Here is a 19,436-nt window from a genome sequence, read left to right on the forward strand (position 1 = left end):
CTGAAATCTTTTTCATAGTATTTTACACGAAAAGTACTCTATAAATCATCCCTCCCATATCCACCTTATATTTATTTCTTCTACAAATCTTTTGTTGTCTATATCCTACTCTACCTCCTCATTATTTCATCATGTAATCAATTATGTGAATCCTTTTCTATTTTAAGGGCCTCTATCTTCAAGTCCAATGCTATTTCCACCAAATTAGATATTACCCTCTCTCAGAGAAAAAAATGTTTTGGTCCGAGATTTGAATACCAAGAGTGCTTGTAACTACGATACACATCCAAAAAATGCATAAAATCTGCGTATTTCTATCTTCACGAGCGTTAGCCAGTATACATTCACAATTTTCAATGCACGCTTATAGAACTATGTGCATGCTTTTAACATGGGGTGACAAATACATTAAGGTTTTAGATTGATAGATACTCTGCAAGTAATCGATACACATTTTTGCTTCACATGGTGCATAGCTTCTACTGTTCAGCATGCACATTTTGTTCGCGGATGCAAAATTTTTAAAATGGATGCATAGGTGCCCCTAAGTGTATGTAAATATTTTGTTCAAGATACCAAATCAAAGAGACTAAAAAGCATAATGTAATAATACAAATATTTACTCATGCGGGGCGCGACACCAAGAAGCTCAATGTTTGGGCTGTAGGCCCGTATTCCTATGCCAAAAGCATTTTCTAATTGAGAGATACTAAAATGCTCAAGTCAGGTGAAATTACATGGGAGGGAGGGCAAAGTGCTTTTCTTGAGCTTATACAAAGCCACCATTTACAAATTCTTACAACATGCAAATAAAGTCATACATTCTGAAAGCTAATGTCCAAATTAAGAAACGGATCTATTCTTATGGATCATATGCGTAGTATATACTGTGATAAAAGATTCCGATTTGTTTGCAATGTGACACAACTTTAATTTTATTGGCTGTACTTTTGCTAGAGTTTTGTAGCAATCGTTAAAAAAAATATATATCGTATTGCATGGTATGGGAGACTTCCCATACGGATATCCATATAGAAGTTTATATGCGTCATCTAACGTCGATGGATGGTGGCGGACGCGCGTCGAGCGAACTTGGTTTAGAAAATTTAACGGCAGATCTGAAGATTTCAACCGAAATTCCTTATCAGCATCTTTGCTGGCCCATATGGAATCCAGAATCATGAATCTCAGCCGTTCATAGGGGAAACGAACGGCGCCCCGACGACCGACCGTGGGCCGCGGTCGGCGAACCTAACTTTTGGACGGCTGTGATCCGCTCTTCTCCCCGATCTGCGACGTGGAATTGAAATGGGCGGACGAAGGGTACCTTCCGCCATTGCCGTTGCCTTTCCGCATCTTGTTCTCCTCAGCCGCCGCAAGAGACTTCAAACACCCGGGAAAGCTCCTCTAGGGCATCTCAGCTTCCATTCCCTCGGTTTTAGGTCTCTCTCGCCCCCTCTCCCTCTCCAAAGACTACAAGGTCTACCTGCTTGTCTTGTCCCAACTTGGGCTTAGAATCAGAAAGGTTGCTGTCTTGATTAAATTCGAAATTTTTGATTCATATATGCTTCATTTTTCCTTGATTTTGATTTCTTTTCTTCTTTCCTCCTTCTGCTTGGGTGTGTGATTGAGTTTATTGAGCTATTTTGTTCTGTGGTGATTATTCGGATTGAGCGAAGGATATGTTTGGTGCATAGTTTTTGAGCATGGTAACTACATTTTTTTTCCTTGCAATTTTCTTTATCCTTCGGTTAGCGCCTTAGCGGGCATATATTTCAGAAAAGTTTGCTATTTTTAATAAATTTTGAAATGTTTGATTTATATATGTTTCTTTTTCCCTTGGTTTTGGTTTTACTTCCTTCTTTCCTCCCTCCGTTTGGTGTATAATTGAGTTTATTTTCTTTTTCTTTTGTTTTTTTTTCGGATTGAGTGAATGATATGTTTGATGTATATTTTTGGAATGGTCTATCTTGTAAGTGGCATGCTTTTTTTTTTTGTAGTGTTCTTTATCTTCAGTTAGCAAGCATGAGAATCAAATTTTTTTGTTGTTTTTGCTTTTATGGTAATCACTCCACTTTATGCTTCTTCATGAGCTAATAATGCACAATGTGCTTGCAGAGTAAAGTGGTTTGAGGATTTTTCTTTCAATGGCGCTGAGGTTTGAGGTATGGAACAGTTTCTTGTTAAATTATTTTTGGAGTTATTATCACTCATATTGTTTTTATGATGAAATGAACCATCTGTGCCATCTGTGCCATGAGGTTTTTCTTATCGAGATGCATAGTATCTGAGTGGATTTGTTATTCTTTGGGTTGAAATGGCAGGTTATCTATGACTTTTTTATGGATAACCTAAAATTAAATTTCTTACAGATATTAGTGTAAGTTGTATATTTTGATTGTGAGAATCTTTTCTTTACAATTTGCTATCATATTAGTGTGGAACCTGCATAAGGAGCAGCAATTTTTGCCTTTTGTTCTTAAGGGGTGTGTGTTTTCTGAGACTCTCAAAAGATAGAAATATTGTTGAATTTAACTGCATGCAGTTAGACTAGAATATGCCCAGGTAGATGCTACGTGTTTTGAAGGAAGAAAAGGATTGAATTCTCATATTTCTTTAGGCTCGGTTTGGTTGACAAGAAAGTGAAAGAAAGGAATGACAAATCAGCTGTAGAAAAGAAAAGAAAAGAAAATTGAGCATTTTCTCATGTCTGGTTAAACTAAAAATTGTAAATTGTTGAGAAAGTGGTTAAAATATATGCGATCAAGTTATCTTAAGCCACTTGCATATGTTTTATTCTCCCAAAATCACTAGCGAATTGGGCTTCTTCGAGAAATTTTTTGCCTTATATTTTCTTTTTGACTTTCTAGTCCTGATTTTTTCTTAACCACCAAACAATAGAAAAGAATATTCTTCCCTAACAAACTTTCTTTTCTTTCACTTTCTTCACAACCAACTAGAGCTTCAAACTTTCTCTACATATGCTTTAGCAGCAATTTATGGGCCTAAGTTATCTTAAGCCATTTGCCTACATTTTATTGTCTCTCAAATCCGCTAGCCCTTGAAGAAGAAAAATGTTAGGCTTGTCAAAGAAAATTTTTAGCCCCATATTTTCTCTTTGATTTTCTCTTCCTTAATTTTTTTTACCGGAAAACAATAGAAAAGAAGGTTCTTCCATGATAAATCTTCTTTTCTTCACTTTCTTTGTAACCAAAAAGACTCTTAAACTTTCTCTATATGCTTTGGCAGCTTCATATTATCTATTTTAATGTAAACAAGAGTTCTGCTCACAAGTTTTGCCTTATTCTGTACATTTGTTTTTACTTATTTGATACTGGATCTTTAAGTTATCATCTGTACTTCCAGGTGGTAGGGAGATTCAATCGTGCCCGTGCAGCTCAATTAACACTTCCTCACTTTGTTTGCCAAACACCACTTTTTATGCCTGTGGGGACTCAAGGTTATGATCTTCAAACACTCTTTTTTTTAATAATTGTATAAGATTGCAGTTCCTAAGGACTTTCTTGGGAAAGCAGTGCTTGCTGACATTGAGAATTGAGTAGAGTGGGACCCATCGATTGGTCCTTTTGTGGGTCCTTCATGCCTCAAAACAAGAATTTTGTGTTCATCAAACAATTGGCAATTGAATGAGAGATTCAACTATGAATTGAACAAAATAAAAGCTTACAACTAAGAACAACATAAGATTAACTACTGCAAACAATGGACTTCTTGAATAGACTAAAATATTGCAAAGAAACAAATAACTGGGACTCTAATCATGTAGTCTAGTCCAACATAAAAATATAAAAGAGCCTAAGAATCCTCTTTTTTTTTTTTGAAGTCATCAAGCGGTGAAGTGTTTGTATGAATATGAAGCCACTGATAGTTTCTTTGAACTTGAGTAATGAAGAGTCCCGATAGTTATCTGCATCCATGACATCCTTTGGTAGTGGGTTCCCATGAATAACTTCCCTTGGTAGCAGTGGCAGTGCAAGTTTGATCGACAGACAAATCACAATATGATATAAGTATCTTTGCTGTTCCCAATATGGTGTAGTTGAAAATATTATCAAATGACTCATTATGTTTTGTAACTTATTCGATATTACCCATTTTCCTTATTTATTACATGATGATATGTTGGAATTGATTTTTTGTTTAGGTTTATTATGATAGGTACTATAAAGGGTCTGACTAATAACCAGCTGGAAGATATTGGTTGCCAGATAATACTTGGCAATACATACCATCTTGCTCTTCGTCCTGGTGCTGATCTGATTGATGACTTAGGTGGTCTGCACAAATTTATGAATTGGAAAAGAGCATTGCTTACTGACTCGGGTGGTTTTCAAATGGTTGGCACTTCTTTGGCTATTTTCTAATGCTACTGTATATCTTTTGCTACAGCAGTTCTATTCTTGTTTCCATTTTTCCATTTGTTTGAGTTTCTTTTAGTTGAACTTCTTATCTTGCTTTGAATACATATATTTTAATATATCCTTTTCAACTCCTTATATCCTTTTTTGACTATTCACCTCCTCCAACATAAATTATTGTTTACCACATGCAAAGCTTATGCTTTTTAAAATTTCCAAACTGGTTATAAACTTACCTTTGAGCAACTTATAATGTCTGTTCCTTAAAAATCTCTTACTTTTTGTGCCTACCTTTGTGCTTCTAGAAAATTAATGGAAGACATGTGTAATGGAAGCAAAAAAAACCCTGAAGAGAAAACAATGTTGTGTCCAAAGCTTGGTGCTAGGATGTTAGTTAATCAACTAATATTTTATATATCTATATCTCTATCTTTATGGCATCTTATTCCCTTATCTTGATTGAGAAATTGACATGGTATATAAGAGTCATGCATAAAAGAAAGTACCTTAAGAGGTGAGGTCAGTTCAAATTTTATTGTTAACTCGAGGAAAATACATGTGTGAAGTATATCAAAACTTGATTGATGCATAAAAACTTAATTTGCGTAAGACGGACATAATATAAAAATATCACTTTCTTTTTGATGGTAAAAGTTCCATAATCTTAGAAATTATGCATTCTGGGTATGAACTTCTAATGTGGAGCTAAGCTCACTTGGAAGACCAATATCTGCATCCTAATTTAGAATGTACACATGAACCATGTTAGTTGCTTTATTGGCAAGCCAATCAACAACTTGGTTCACCTGGTTGAAAGCTTGCTAAGAAACTGAAGTCATCTCATGTTTTCATTACCATGAAGCTACCATTCATGATGCTAACCAAGACAAGAGAGTTGATTTCCAAGTTTGGTCTTCGGTGGCAAAGGTCCATTTGTTCCATCAATATTAATCCTTTGAGAACAACATTAATTTTGTCTTCAAGTTGATTAACTGCTTTTTATGATCAGTTGAAGAGTGATTTTTGCTTGTGAAAAATGTATTAATGAAGGATATTGTGTGAAGAAAGCTCTAATAATGGTGATCTTATATTTGAAAATCGAGGCACTTTATGACCCTTTCTTTTGGTTGGAGGGGGGAGCCTAAACATGGAGCTATAGTTTTGAAGGTTTAATTTATAATGAAAATGAGTAGAAATATTATTAAGGCAGTTATTATTTTTAGACTTTAATTATTGAGTCATCATGTTCTGATTATAGGTCTAAAAGCACTTAATCAAAACCCAGTTTCATCCAAATCAACCTTTTCAGCTCAATTATACTTGCAGCATACTTTTTAGATGACAATTCAAGATTAAACTCATAAATCTTCATGTGAAAGTTACTGTTTGCTGCTGAATCATATTACATAATAGGTTCAAGTTGTTTCCTAAATATTGACAAAATGCTGACATTTGTGCACAAAATGCTGACATTTGTGTTTAAGATACTACTTGAATCCTGGAAAAGCATATAACCATTGTACAAGTATAGGTATATCTTATACATACCCACATTAAGTAAATATGAGTCTGGACTGCTGGCTAGACATTAAGCAGTTATTATAGATACATCTTTATTCGACCCTTCAATCAACTTTGAATTTGTTGGACTTTAGTAAAGTTAGAATTGAGACCGATCTTGTAAGCCACCTTGATGCAATGGTCATCAAAGACCAGTTGCTAATAAACAATGGTGGTTGCAAATAATCTGCCACTGAAGTACCCAAAGCAAGATTTTGAGTGACGGAGGGCTCCTATTTCTTAAAGATATGTCAAAGGTCAATTTGGGCCCTCATTACTACGAGAACTTTTTGAGTGGATTATCCCTTAAGGTGTGGACCAAGGTTTGCCTTCTCAGTACTGTACCCCATACCAGTACCTTTCCATTACATTGCCGGTATGCTCTATATGGGGGCTGGTTCGGCATACCGAGTATTGGTACGCCCTTTGTACCGCATATCAGTTCGATATCGGTATCGTACGGTACATCAATACACATTGATACTGACCAACACTGTAGACTTTGGTGTAGACAGCTGAGGTTGGAAGGTTAAGGGCAACGTACAAGTTTTAGGATAGTCTATTTTGTATTTGAATCCCATCCTTTTGGATTTTTACCGTTCACGACATTGTTCATGCTACTCTATCACAAATAGGGCCCTGGCATCGATAATAGCTGATTTCTTTTCTTGCTTGTTGTCCTAGTTGGAATGTAACATACAAAGGACAATAGACGAATCAGTTGCTAGGTTATTTAAAGGGAATTTGGCTTTCTAGGGTTTGGGGTCTTCATAGGACTTGAAGATGCTTAAAGCAGAGACTATACCAAGCCTCAAATGAACCCTAAGACATGCCACCTTGGTGATTATGTGCTGGGTTGCTGAGAAGAGGTAAAAGAAAACCAAGGGCGAGATTTGGTCTGTCTTTGATCTATGTGCTATCTTCTTGTTGTCATCTGTTAACTTCTTTCATCTAATTGCATCCATATTTTGCTGTGATATATATAGCTTTGCTACTACCATTTTCAGTATTTATTTGCTGATCTTGTTGAAGAATATATTTGAGTTGCAGTTGTTATTAAAGATTTTGCAGAAAACATCCCTAGAGACCTGACCATCACTTACATACCAACTATTTGGTATCTCCAGATCTCTTGTCAATGCAAGATTTCTTGGACCAACCTTTCATAATATCCCACAATCAAAATTTTGGACCCATGTGATCATTATATTCAAAAAATGCATGTTTCTTCTTTCTTCTCCTTTAACAAGTCAATCAGATCATCTCTTCATTAAAACCATTCCTCTAACCATTGAGATTTCCCCGTGCATACGGTCATTTTTAATGGTCATCCAACATACCTAGATCACAATAAACGGTACAAACATTCTTTTATACCTGTTGGGAGGGTATAAAAGGCTTACATGATTGAAGAAATTTTTTATATTCTTTTTATTGCTTTACCTATGTATGGGCAAGGCAACAGATGTTGTCTCAATATTTTCAGGATGTCAATTTTTTTTTATAGATTAATTGTTTGAGCCAGCTTATGCAATGATTCTCAAAAAATTAATTGGATGAGGACCCTATCCATCAAAGTAGTAGCTTTATTTTTTAACTGGAACTCAGTGAAAGTCTTTGCTAATCCAATCCCTTGTTATGTTGAATGACAATGTTTAGTTTTTACTCTTTGAAGCTGACTATTCAGGGGAAATTTTTAATTACTTTTTCTTCCTCTTCATCTTCCTTTCCTTTCCTCCCTTGTTCCCTCATCTCTTTTCTCTATAGACGGAAGATTCTACATAATCCATTCATGTATGTCTATGTTACCTAGACCCTTCAGTTTACCTGAAAGTACTCCCACTGGACACCTAGAAATGGGGTATGATGGATCTGCAAGAAAAAAAATTTTGGAAGTTAGGCTGATAGGCATATAATTAAACTGGAAATATTTTATGCTTTACACATCTTAAGTTTAAAACAACTAGAAACAAACTTGTTACACTGCATAAGAAATTCCAAGTTTCTAGATAGCTTAAGCTAGCTTACTGGGATTTTGTTGTTCAACTTTGAACTTTATTCAGCTTGTATATATGCCATTAATCACCTCAAATAGTAACTTATATTGCATTTGCTTTTGCAGGTTTCCTTGTTGCATTTAGCTGACATCACTGAGAAAGGTGTGACATTTCAGGTAATTCTGGAAAGCTCTTTTAGTACTTAATCTATCAACTTTGTTTTCTCAGAAACACCTTTCCAGAGAATGAATTCGTTTTCCAGTCATGAACAAATTAATGTCAGATAAATTTCACTACATTGTGCCACCCATGGAAAATGTAGACTTAATTGACCTTTCCTTTTTTATGTTGTTTTGAAATTTTATATCAATAAATTTAGTTAAATATCTAATGAAAATAGATATTTCAAAAAGAAAGGAAGCTAATATATGTTTTGAAATCTCAATGCTGAAGTTGAACAAGATTCTTTATACATTGCAATAGCATAGAATGTCCATCTTCATTGTCTTGAGAAAGAATAATTTAGTGATCGTGTTATCATCATAATCTTCAGCACTATAATCACTTTTAATATAATTATTCATCCCGTTGAACAGTTTTGCATTCCTCTTTGAAGTAACAAGGTCTCCTGTCATGGTTCTGTTCTAGAATCATTTATGATCTGGGACTCGTAAGCTTTCTTTAGCAATCTCCTATCAAAGAGAATTCAAGTTTCTGTTACATATTGTAGTTGTTTTGATGATTTTCCTTTCTGGTTCTTTTGTGCTCATATATGATCTGAAATTTCCCTCCATGACAGTCTCCTGTTGATGGGAAACCCATGCTCCTAACACCTGAAGAGTCAATCCAGATTCAAGTAGGTATATTTTTGCATGATACTGTTATTTGCTTGATATTGGAGGTCTTGAAAGCTGCAGAAATATTACTATATGCCTTCTTTCATCTATTTCTCTTCAGTGATGATCCTATCTAGTTAGAGATTGGTTTTCCCATATTGTAGTTACAATGCAGTACTATATAAAGAGGAGCATATGCTAGCTGCTTATGAAAATTTGAAATGGAGGGCTCTTCTACATAGTTTTACTCTAAAACAAAACCTTCATCTAAACTTGGTAACTTTTATTTTGAAGTGTAATGTCTCACAGTCACAACCTTTATTCTGTCAAGATGGTGGCAAATGTGTAGGCATATATATGATGCTTCCCTTGTCTATGTGAATTCAAAAATAAGGTGTAGGTAAAATTGGATTAAGTGGGCAAGTTGCATTAGTAATAAATGATATCAAAACTTGATTGCTAGAGGCAGTGGAAGGCTTCAGTTTGCAATTGCTTCAGGAAATGTGGCTAGTATCATGCACTTGTAGGAGTAGATATGATTTCCTGACTTCAAATATAGTGCATGACAGAATATCACGACCCACATTTCTCACTACAATCAGATAAGCAAGTGTACTCATTGTGCTTTGACAAGCATTGATATTGAATTCTTAAAAAAATTGGTTGGCCTTTTGTTTCCATTATATGATTTGGGCAATTCTTTGGTGGGCAATGTACTGGTATGCCACTGACTATTTAAGAATTAAGATAACTGTTTCTGCCAACCAAGTACAAATTCTCCACCCTTATAGTAAATTATTTATAAGCTTATGTCCATCTCACATCAAAGAAACTTGTTCTCCATGAAAAACATTGGCGAAAAGCATAGATAGTTTATATTTATTTTATGATTATTCTATCGAAATATATTATCATCATCTAGCCTCCCACAGGAATATGGACCATGTCTCAGTCCCTGTGTGGCTGATTATCCTTTCGGACCAGCTACTGATCATCGCATTGGTAAGAGATAATCCCATACCTTGGAGACTATGTATCCCTACCATTAAAGTGTCAATAATTGATACAGATACACATCGACCTCCCAACTTTGGGAAATTATTTTTGTCATATGTCCAACGATCATCCTAATAGAGCAGTTTCAACCAGATATTCTCATAGGTGAATTAGTCAATGTGGAATAATACACCCAGTTATTTATGTGGATTGTTATTTCCAGAGATAGAAAGCATGGTCTACCATCTCATGGCCATCATCCACAAAACTGAACTACCTAAAATAAGCCCTCACAGTGACTGTTTTTGAGACTGAGATCATACTCTTAGTTTCCTGTGATTTGAGTAGTCACTTGTTTTTTTCTTTAATGTATGCTAAGGATCATAGTTGTCAGACTCTGAATTACCAAACACATGCTTGGTTAGAAAATAAACCATCTCATATAATGCTTGAATGTTGATGCTGGAAATTGAATGTGTTTAGTTGCAAGAAGAGAGAGTGCTTCAAATAATCCTACCTGGTTATTATAAAGTATGAATTCTTCATCGCATTTCTTTTTCAATTATATGCCTCTATACAGATACAAGATAACCATTTATATTCCTTACTATAACCAAGGAATCAAAACTTGGTTGTGCTAGCTCCATACCAGCTGGGCGCACCGTACCAGCCTTAAGCCAATACCATAAGGGCTGGTATGCCCTGAGAATGGCCAAGTCAAGCCTAATTGCTTGTCTTTGGACATATCAGATCAAAAATGGCCTTCTGACATGGAATTGAGCAGTATTGCTAGTACCGCTACCACTTGGATGGCCTTCAAAGTTTTTATTTTCTCTTCATAATTGGAAGGTAGAAACTGCTAGGAAAAGAGCAGGCTACTAAACAGCAAACAAGCTTTTGACATTTGAGCTTAATTACATGAATATCATTTAAATGAATTTTTGTAGTGTGGGTAAAATTGTAATTCCTTACTAGGATAGCTAACTTGGTTGTTCCCTGGGTACCAAGTAGCCATCCACAAATGCAGCTAGGGTTCTTACAAGCCTTGGTTTAAAGATAATTTCAAATCTAAAACCTGTGGTCAGGAAGTTTGGCTTGTTTGTGACTAATTTAAGTTTCAGGCTTGATTGAGTTACACAAGCACTTGGGATCCATTGCCAATCCTAACTAGACATTGTTTAAAGAAAATCTATCTTTTTATTTTTATTCGTCTATTCTCACCTTTCACAAGGGTTGTATATTTATATATTTTGTAAACTACTTTTGCAGAATAAGATTGGAGCTGATATTATCATGGCCCTTGATGATGTTGTGAAGACCACCACTACAGGTCCACGAGTTGAGGAGGCTATGTACCGAACTCTTCGTTGGATAGACAGATGTATAGCTGGTATAATCATTTATGAAATTGATGCCATAGATGGAGTTAATTAATTTGTTTCAATGTTCATGCTTTTCTTTTTGCTTATTATGACTTTGATGTTGTTGCTTCTTTTTAGTATTTCTATTCTACTTATGCAATTTTTTGTTAGATGGAAGACTTTCATAGTTTTTTTCCTTCTTTCCATGAGTTCTGGCATGTTTGTTTCATTGAGAGGGAATGGGAGTTTTGCATGCGTTATGTTATATTGTACAATAGGAGCCTAATCTGAATTTTTAGCAAATGCATGCATTTGAAAAGTTATATATCTTTTGGTGGAAATTATTTGGAAATATTTCTAGGTTTGGGCCTGGAGATGACCTCATCTTCTTCTAGGATGGTTGTCAGCAAGATATGCCATCTTGGTACCGTGCCCCATATTGATGCCACCGTGTCACTATGTCGATATGCTCGGTACAGAGGCCAGTTTAGCGTATCGAGTATCGGTACACTCTCTGTACCATATACTGATACCAAATCGGTATGATGCGATACATTCTGTAATGCCCAATTCGGCACCATGACATACCATGGTTGTCAACATGGATTGTGATAAGTCTTCAAAAGTTGCATCCAGAGAGTAAAACTTATTCAAGTACAATGTTTGGAGTGGTCCCATAAATGAAAGTTTGTGAATTCTTGTTTTATATTCAGGGCTTCAGGCACAATTGTGCATCATTGTTAAGCACCTAGTTTCTTTGAAGGTGGTTGGTGGCACTGCATTGAACTGTCCTTAACCACTCATTTTGTGACATGCTATTTGTACTGAGGAGAAAAGAGTAGGGAAATAAAGGGGGGCAATGCATGAGACATATGAAGGGTATTTAAAGGATGGATTTGTATATATGAGCCAATTTGCTATCAATTTTTTTTTTTTTTTTTTTTTTTTTTGCACCGGTGGGGGGGGGGGGGGGGTGTTGTTTCCATATACCCCTTTGATACTCCCAACATCATGCTCTCTTAACATTCATGCAGGATTGTACGTGTGCATAGATAGTTCGATGCTTCAACAACCTTGGATGCAGGAAATTCCTAAAAGCTGGAGTATATTGAGGTGCTTACTGAAATATCAATAGTTTTATAAAGGTGGTTATGTCTTAGTGAGGAGGATGTGCTTATGGGAGGCATTTGCAAAAAACAAGAAGTTGATCAACCTAACAGAAGAGAGGAAGTGAAAATGATTATGGGCCTTATATAGTTAGTCACCTAAAGTAGTGGCCTAAAATCAGAAACCATTTGCTATTTCCAAATAAATATGTAGCATATAGTCAAATTGTTGAAGATATAGAATGCCACAGAAGTATGATAGCCTTTGGAAGCTAAGTTATTTCTTTTCCATTGTTTGAACGAGAATGTGGATCCTTAATTGGAAATTTTTGTTTGAAGGATTGCAAACCTTATTTATCAATAAAAAGTTGCTTGTCTTTCAATAGAATTTGTTGGAAAGGAACAAATGGAAAAAGGAATGGATACATAAATTGGTGAATATTTGAATCTTGGAGGGTGTGCTAAAACTTGGTAATTTTTTCTTTTTCTTTATGGAAAAAGAATGTGGATCTTCAGTTACGGAATATTAGTTTGAACAAGTATAGTTCTTGTGATGCAAGGTTTTATCTCTTGATCCCAGACAATTTCGATGGGGAACCATATTGGAACGATACCATCCCGACACTAGGGATTGATTCCGGTCCTAATGATTCACGAGGATGCCATTTTTTAAGCTTTTTAGATTTCTTTATTTTTTGATTTTGTTTATTTTTCTAATGACTGTTTAGAGGTTTCTAAGGCTGGTTTGTCATAATTTAGGATTAGAGGAGGTTTTTGATTCTATGATTGGGTTTATGGTTCAAGTATCGATAAAATACAAATTTGCTATTGGCTTTGTAATGCCCTTGGTATGAGCACTTTCTTCCTCAGGGTCTCTCCTCAAGCCTTTAGCTTGGAGACTAAGACCAAACTGCAAACAGTAAACTCTTCAAAACATCCCATTATCTTAGAGTATGACATAAGCAAATGCTGAAAGAACTCTAAAAAACCATTAAAAACAACACACAAGGGAAAAAAGAAGGCACCCTGATGAATTGCTGTGATGCCAGGACATCCTAAGTATTAGGATAGTTGGGTATTGGTCGTCTTGGTGCATCCTAGGAGGTACAGACCCAGACAACCTTGTTTTTCATGTACCATAGTCCCAGGCCCATCCCAAGGCCTGATAACTCATTGGTCTGATCCGGGGTAGCTGGGACAGCCATTCACCAGTATGATTCAGGTTTCCCAGTATGGACAAGCCCATTTTAGTTGAAACTGATATATGGCCAATTCCCTCTGGTCTCTAATATCTCCACTTTTTTCATTTATCACATTGGCTGGGCTTCACTCTCCCATTCTACTCAAAAAAAAGTCACCTAATCTATTGTTAATAGAAACAAAGAAAAATGTTTACATAGTACCTCTACTTCAATATACATTTCATCAGCGCAAGATATTTCACATTTTACATGCAATCATTGTTTTCTAATCCTTTCTTCATTATCCTTTGTATAAGATCTTCTCAATGCATATTATCATGTATAGTTTGCCAAATGTATTCATTTTTCTTGATAAACTAGATTTTTGACCAAGAATATGATATTAAGTTATTAACTAAATGTTAAGGATGTTTTAATCATTCAAGGTAAATCTCTCATCTAGTTTTAAAATGGTGTTTCTTGGTGCTTGTCTGGCTATATTGAAGGGCAGCTCATCAGAAACCTGATGTGCAGAATTTATTTGGAATTGTTCAAGGAGGATTAGATCCAGTTCTCAGGTGAATATTTATTGATCATGATGTTATATTATGTCTTGAAAACTTTGGAAATTTTAGTAGCAAGATGCATATAGTATCCTTAGATATTGAAGCTTATAATGTCATGACTAATTAACCCTTATTTCCAGAGATATATGTGCGAGGGGCTTGGTCGAACGGAATTTAGCTGGGTATGTCGATAACCTCCCATATTCCATTGCTTCCTGCCTATTATAATCTATGGAAATTTTCTTTGAAATTCTTTAGCAAATTAGTTGAAGTGTTATGAGAGAAAAAATAGTTTTGTGGTGTTTTATATCTTATGGTATTTTAGTCTAATGTACTGATGGTATTGGAGTTGTCGGGCATTATTACATTAGTAATTAGAACTTCATTTTCATATTTACTCTGTAATTTGAGCTAGTTGCTCATTTACATAGGAGTGAATTTGACTTGATCACCTTTTCTTCCATCTATAACTAATTTATGTTGCTGATTCAATGAATTATCAGTAATTCTTTTATCTTATAAGCAAGATCTAGGTGTGCTGGTCCATGCCAAATTGGCACATCATGTCAGGTCAATACCAACAACCAACCTTAGGTCAGTATTGGATACCAAGCATGCCAACCTGTATCGACCCATGCTGGTTTGTATGGTCTCAATACCAAGCCAAAAGTCTTTTCTTTGTCCTTGATAAGCTTTGGCATGGCATGGCATGGCATGTGCCATGCTAGCCGCTAGCCAGCATGCCTATGCTAGCAGAATTTCATTTTTTTGCCTATAGGTCCTTTATCTGTTCTTTAGGAGATTTGGGATTGAAGGAGGGGAAGTCGAACTTGGTAGATAATGCTTCATTGACCTTCTAATATTGAGTATCTCAACATTAGTTAGAGATAAGGATGAGGCTGCTTCACTACTTTTATGAGATAAAATATTGCTTATTGCCTCTAATACATGTTATCACAAGTTAGACAGACATAAACCTCAAATGTAACTAAAAATACTTGGATCATCAACTATCACACAGCTGATACTTTCAGAGATACTTGTAACATTCATCCTACTAACAAGGAGTCCATCTCTATTTTTACTTGAAAACTCTATGTCAGATCTCTTGTGCCTTAGTCATGTCATTGTCCCATTTGTCAGTGCCTTTTGCTTCTTCTGTTCAAGTGGTTCCAGATGTTGCATTTTTGATACTCTATAGCATGATTATCCATCTCTTTTCTTTTCACAAGCATCTCAGATAGAAAATCTTGTCTTTATCTACACTACCTAGGTTAGGATGGTTATGGAGGCTGCCTGTACAAAGTTCAACAAAAAGAGCTGACATGGGGTTGAGAGTTGGTTGTGGAAAGTATCGAAACTCCTGTGCTCATGCTTTGATTAGTTAAGCCAAACATCTTTATTCTATAACACTCGAATGCTATTTCTTTTTTAAGAAGAAAATCTATAGACAACAGCAATCCACCACTTTATATTATTCATGGAGACTCATCTCCATGAGGGCAACGTTTTCGCTAGGGTTTTGAATTTTCCACTCCTACTCTTCTGAATCCATTTATCATTTTATCAAGAGTTAAAATGCAGATCTTGCAAATTATCTTCTTTTCTGCTTAGATGCTTTACTTTTTACCAAAAAAATATTTTTTTGACAATCAAGGAGCTGATTTGTTTAACTTGCTTTTATGACAGCTATGCTATAGGTGGTCTTTTAGGAGGTGAAGATAAAGACTCTTTCTGGCGTGTTGTTGCCCAGTGCGCTGCTGCACTTCCTGAAAATAAACCACGCTATGTGATGGTGCAAATTTTGTATACACATCATATTTTTATTTTTTATTATTTATTTATATTGGAGCTTTTTTTTTCTTCTTTATATAAATGCACATACTTTGCAGGGTGTTGGCTATCCGCTTGATATCGTAGTTTGCAGTGCTTTGGGTGCAGACATGTATGACTGTGTTTATCCTACACGTACTGCACGCTTTGGTACAGCACTAGTACCTGAGGTAGGCATGCATATAACTCTTTTATCATCAAATATGATTTGCTTCATCAAGATCCTAATGAAATACTATAAAAATAGCAAGCAATGGATTTTGGTATATTCTTATGTAAGATTTGTTTGATAAGTATCATCACTTAAAACGTGGGTCCACTTGAATTCAAAACCGATCGGCAAAAACTTTGCATCTGGGGAATGTTTTTCGGGCAAAAGTTTAGGAAAAAGTCTGCCAACTTTTGGCGCTTTTTTTTCCCTGTTGCACTTTTAGGGCAGTGATGGCATATTTCCCTCAATGAAGTTAATGCTAATGAAACTAGAAAAGAGCACTGGGACATTTTTCTACATTTTTAATAACAAATGACATGTTGTTTAAATCTGCAAACTAGGCCTTACCACAATGGTTGTACCCCTTGGCTTAGCAACCAAAGCTTCTAGGTTTGAGTCCTTGGTGCATCTCCAAGAATTTGGGCCTGGGTAATTGTAGTGCAGGTGGGCTTCCCAACTTTTCTCTCAAAAAAAAAATGCTTAAATCTCTGGCTGGAGCATTTTTTTTCTCTTCCATATACGTGCAAAATATGTATAAAACAACATACATATGCTTAAATATATAAGGAGAAGTTGAGCTGCCATACTTCCAGTAGGAATTGAGCCCCACACCAGCTGCAACAGGATACATCAATTTCAATAACAAGACAAATGGTCTGGTCGAATTTCTGTGTACCCACTGCATATTGAGCTGTATTTGTTTTAAGACTGCGCAGCTTAATGGTCAACAATGTGGGTTTCAATATATATGGCCCACTATGCATTTTGGAGCCACCACTTTAGTAGGTAAAAGGTCTAAAACATTTGATTTTTGCTTTCTAGATATTTTAAATTATTTTTCTGGGGGATGAGAAGATATTTTAGATTCTGTAGATCATGAGTAGATTTCACACAAATGGATGTCAGTCTATTTTGCCTAGTAAGACTTTGTTGTTAATATAACGAGATGCCTGCTGGCTGCTGCTCAACTTGATGTTCTCAGGCAGATTTAATCAGATATATACAGATATTTACCCGTTAAATCTGGTGGTCAATTCTAGAATTTAAGAATAACAAATTAAAGAAAAGTGGGTTGCATAACTATTTTATGTTACTTTTCCTTTCACAGCTCTCAATTATTTTTAGAATTTTCCTCGTTTGGCCTCATGTGTCTGGGCAACTTATACAAGCAGACAGTCCTACGGTCCAACCATTGGTCCTTGGAAGTTAGTTGGCTAAAATGAAGAAAAACCTACTTCTGCAGCAATCTAAATTCATTCGACCAAGAATCAGCCCACCAAGATTCCTGTAGATTCAAAAAGAGTCTAGATGATGAGGGAGGAGGGTTAGTTATAATAATAGCTAATTGCATATTTGCATTCATCATTGAGAAACAGGTTTTTAGCCGTTAGCCAAAGATCATAGGCACATCTTGGCTTCCAAATGATTATCTGCAAATTAAGTTTTTTCAGCAAAAAGCTCACACCATTTAAATAGGGTTGACATCATTTTGAAAGCGATAAATTATGCACTCAGACATTGGTGGGTTCAATATTTTTCACTAATTGGCCCCATATTGATGTAGGATTTCTAGCTTAGTTCAAGATACCCTTTCATGTTGAGTTTATTGGTGATGCAAATGTTTTGGTAGAATCCATATCACTCCTTGTGACTGCAAAATGTGACTGCCTCTTTAGTTCTAGCACTGGTCCTAGAAGCTGAAGTTACATTTTGTACATCTAAATGCAAGTTTCATCAATTTCATTTCTGATAGTTGTTTTTCAAGTTCTATCAATGATTTCTGAGGCTAGCTGGAGCCCCTTTTATGCCTCAATCTTATGAGGGGGGTCTGGTTGTTCACTTGTGATAATGAATTTTGTTATCTCCCAATTAGGGAGTTCTGAAGCTGAAACACAAAGTGATGGCCAGTGATGAACGTCCTATTGATCCCACATGTTCATGTATGGTAAGCCTTTATCTAATCTAACTTGTTAAAAATAGCATGTTGGCTTACCTTAATATTGGCTATCGTATGTCATATAATCTTCTCTGCAGGTTTGTAAAAATTACACTCGAGCTTACATACATTGCCTTGTCACAAAAGATGCTATGGGTTCCCAACTTCTGTCATATCATAATTTATCATACATGATGAGGGTAAAGTTGCAACTCATCTTGATACACATATTCTGGACTTCAGTCATCATAATTTTTAGCTTCCAATATTCTTTTGCAGCTTAGCAGGGACCTTCACATGTCAATAGTTGAGGGATGCTTCCCACAGTATGTTCCCTGCGTGCTTGCTTTATTTTACCTAAACTGTAATTGTCCATACCGATGACTGATTTTCTTTGTTTCATGATCTGATTTTGTGTTGTAGGTTCGTGCAAGGATTTTTACGAGCACAGGTTTGCTTTTGGCCACATCTGAGTATTTCCTGGGAAGTATCTCACTTCATTATTACTCAAAAAATAGATATGTGATCAAATTGATGTGTCCTCCTTTTCTAATGTATCAGTCATGTCTAAAATACTTAGAAATTGTTATTGTGTCCCCCCCCCCCCTCCCGACCACCACCACAAAAAAAAAGGACCCATTCACCCACGGAGACTGTTTAGTGTTGCGAGGGAAACTCGGTCCATATTTTGCTTTATTAAATAGTTTGTTCTCTGAATTTTGCTTCTTAAAATCATTCTAAAGTTGATTTCTATCATTGTGAACTTTGAGGTTTGTGAAACTTATTCAGATTACTCGTGATTTCATATGAATGATAAGGCAATAGCCCATCCACAAAATCTAGTAGTAGTGCCAAATTTCATGATTCTTGTTTTTATTTATCCTTTTTTCTTGATTAGCTTTTAAATGATTGATATTGGGAATTTCTTACAGTTCCCCAAGGGTGATGTCCCAAAGTGGGTTTGCAATGCCATGGAGGTTGCTGGCATCGACATCTCTGCCTGCTGTGTGCTCCACCCATCATCCCAAAATTAGATGCAAGTATTCTGATACAAGACCAACCATTTAACAGCTTAGCAATTCCTCAATCTAGAGAAGATCTAAAAGGCAATTCTTTCATGGATACGTAGATGGCAGCATATATTTGTTCCTAATATGCTGCTTGAGTAGGAATACCCTTTTTTTGTCCTTTTTTTTTGGATTGTTCTGTTGATTATCAGCTACTCATACCAAGTGGCATTATATTTTTTTTGTTGAAGCAAAGGACTATAAGTGAGACGCAATTTGGGAAAGAAACTTGCATTGCATGTCTAGTTCTTCAGTTTTGTTTCTTTCTGTCGCAATTTTGGTGCTTTGGAATTGCTTGCAATTTCTTCCATGCTGACCCCGCCTTAAGCTCAAGGATGAGATGGTTGAATGCCCAGAAGACATCAAGTTGTCTAGAAGTAAATAGCTTAGAACATAGCCATGCACCC

At 35.8% G+C, this 19,436-nt stretch overlaps 1 protein-coding gene across 11 annotated transcripts; it reads left to right on the top strand.

The window, feature by feature from the left end:
* Positions 1 to 1,305: 1,305 nt before the first annotated feature.
* Positions 1,306 to 19,268, top strand: LOC103707981 (uncharacterized). Of its 11 annotated transcripts, none has more exons than XM_039134219.3 (16): positions 1,306 to 1,442; positions 2,119 to 2,165; positions 3,367 to 3,460; positions 4,180 to 4,358; positions 8,062 to 8,112; positions 8,736 to 8,792; positions 11,038 to 11,158; positions 13,928 to 13,994; positions 14,123 to 14,164; positions 15,672 to 15,777; positions 15,875 to 15,985; positions 17,900 to 17,971; positions 18,061 to 18,162; positions 18,242 to 18,288; positions 18,386 to 18,413; positions 18,895 to 19,268. In XM_039134219.3, exons 2-16 carry the CDS (start codon positions 2,148 to 2,150, stop codon positions 18,994 to 18,996), a joined length of 1,197 nt encoding a protein of 398 aa, XP_038990147.1. In that variant the 5' UTR covers positions 1,306 to 1,442; positions 2,119 to 2,147; the 3' UTR covers positions 18,997 to 19,268. The 11 variants fall into 11 exon arrangements, with proteins under 11 accessions (XP_038990147.1, XP_088568082.1, XP_038990145.1 ...); XM_039134217.3 differs by having other exon boundaries at positions 1,333 to 1,525; XM_039134222.3 differs by having other exon boundaries at positions 1,336 to 1,525; positions 4,166 to 4,358.
* Positions 19,269 to 19,436: the final 168 nt, after the last annotated feature.

Source organism: Phoenix dactylifera, chromosome 15, assembly GCF_051530095.1.
Source record: "Phoenix dactylifera cultivar Ajwa chromosome 15, Ajwa_hap1_PhDact_Kaust_v1.1, whole genome shotgun sequence".
Classification (NCBI taxonomy): domain Eukaryota; kingdom Viridiplantae; phylum Streptophyta; class Magnoliopsida; order Arecales; family Arecaceae; genus Phoenix; species Phoenix dactylifera.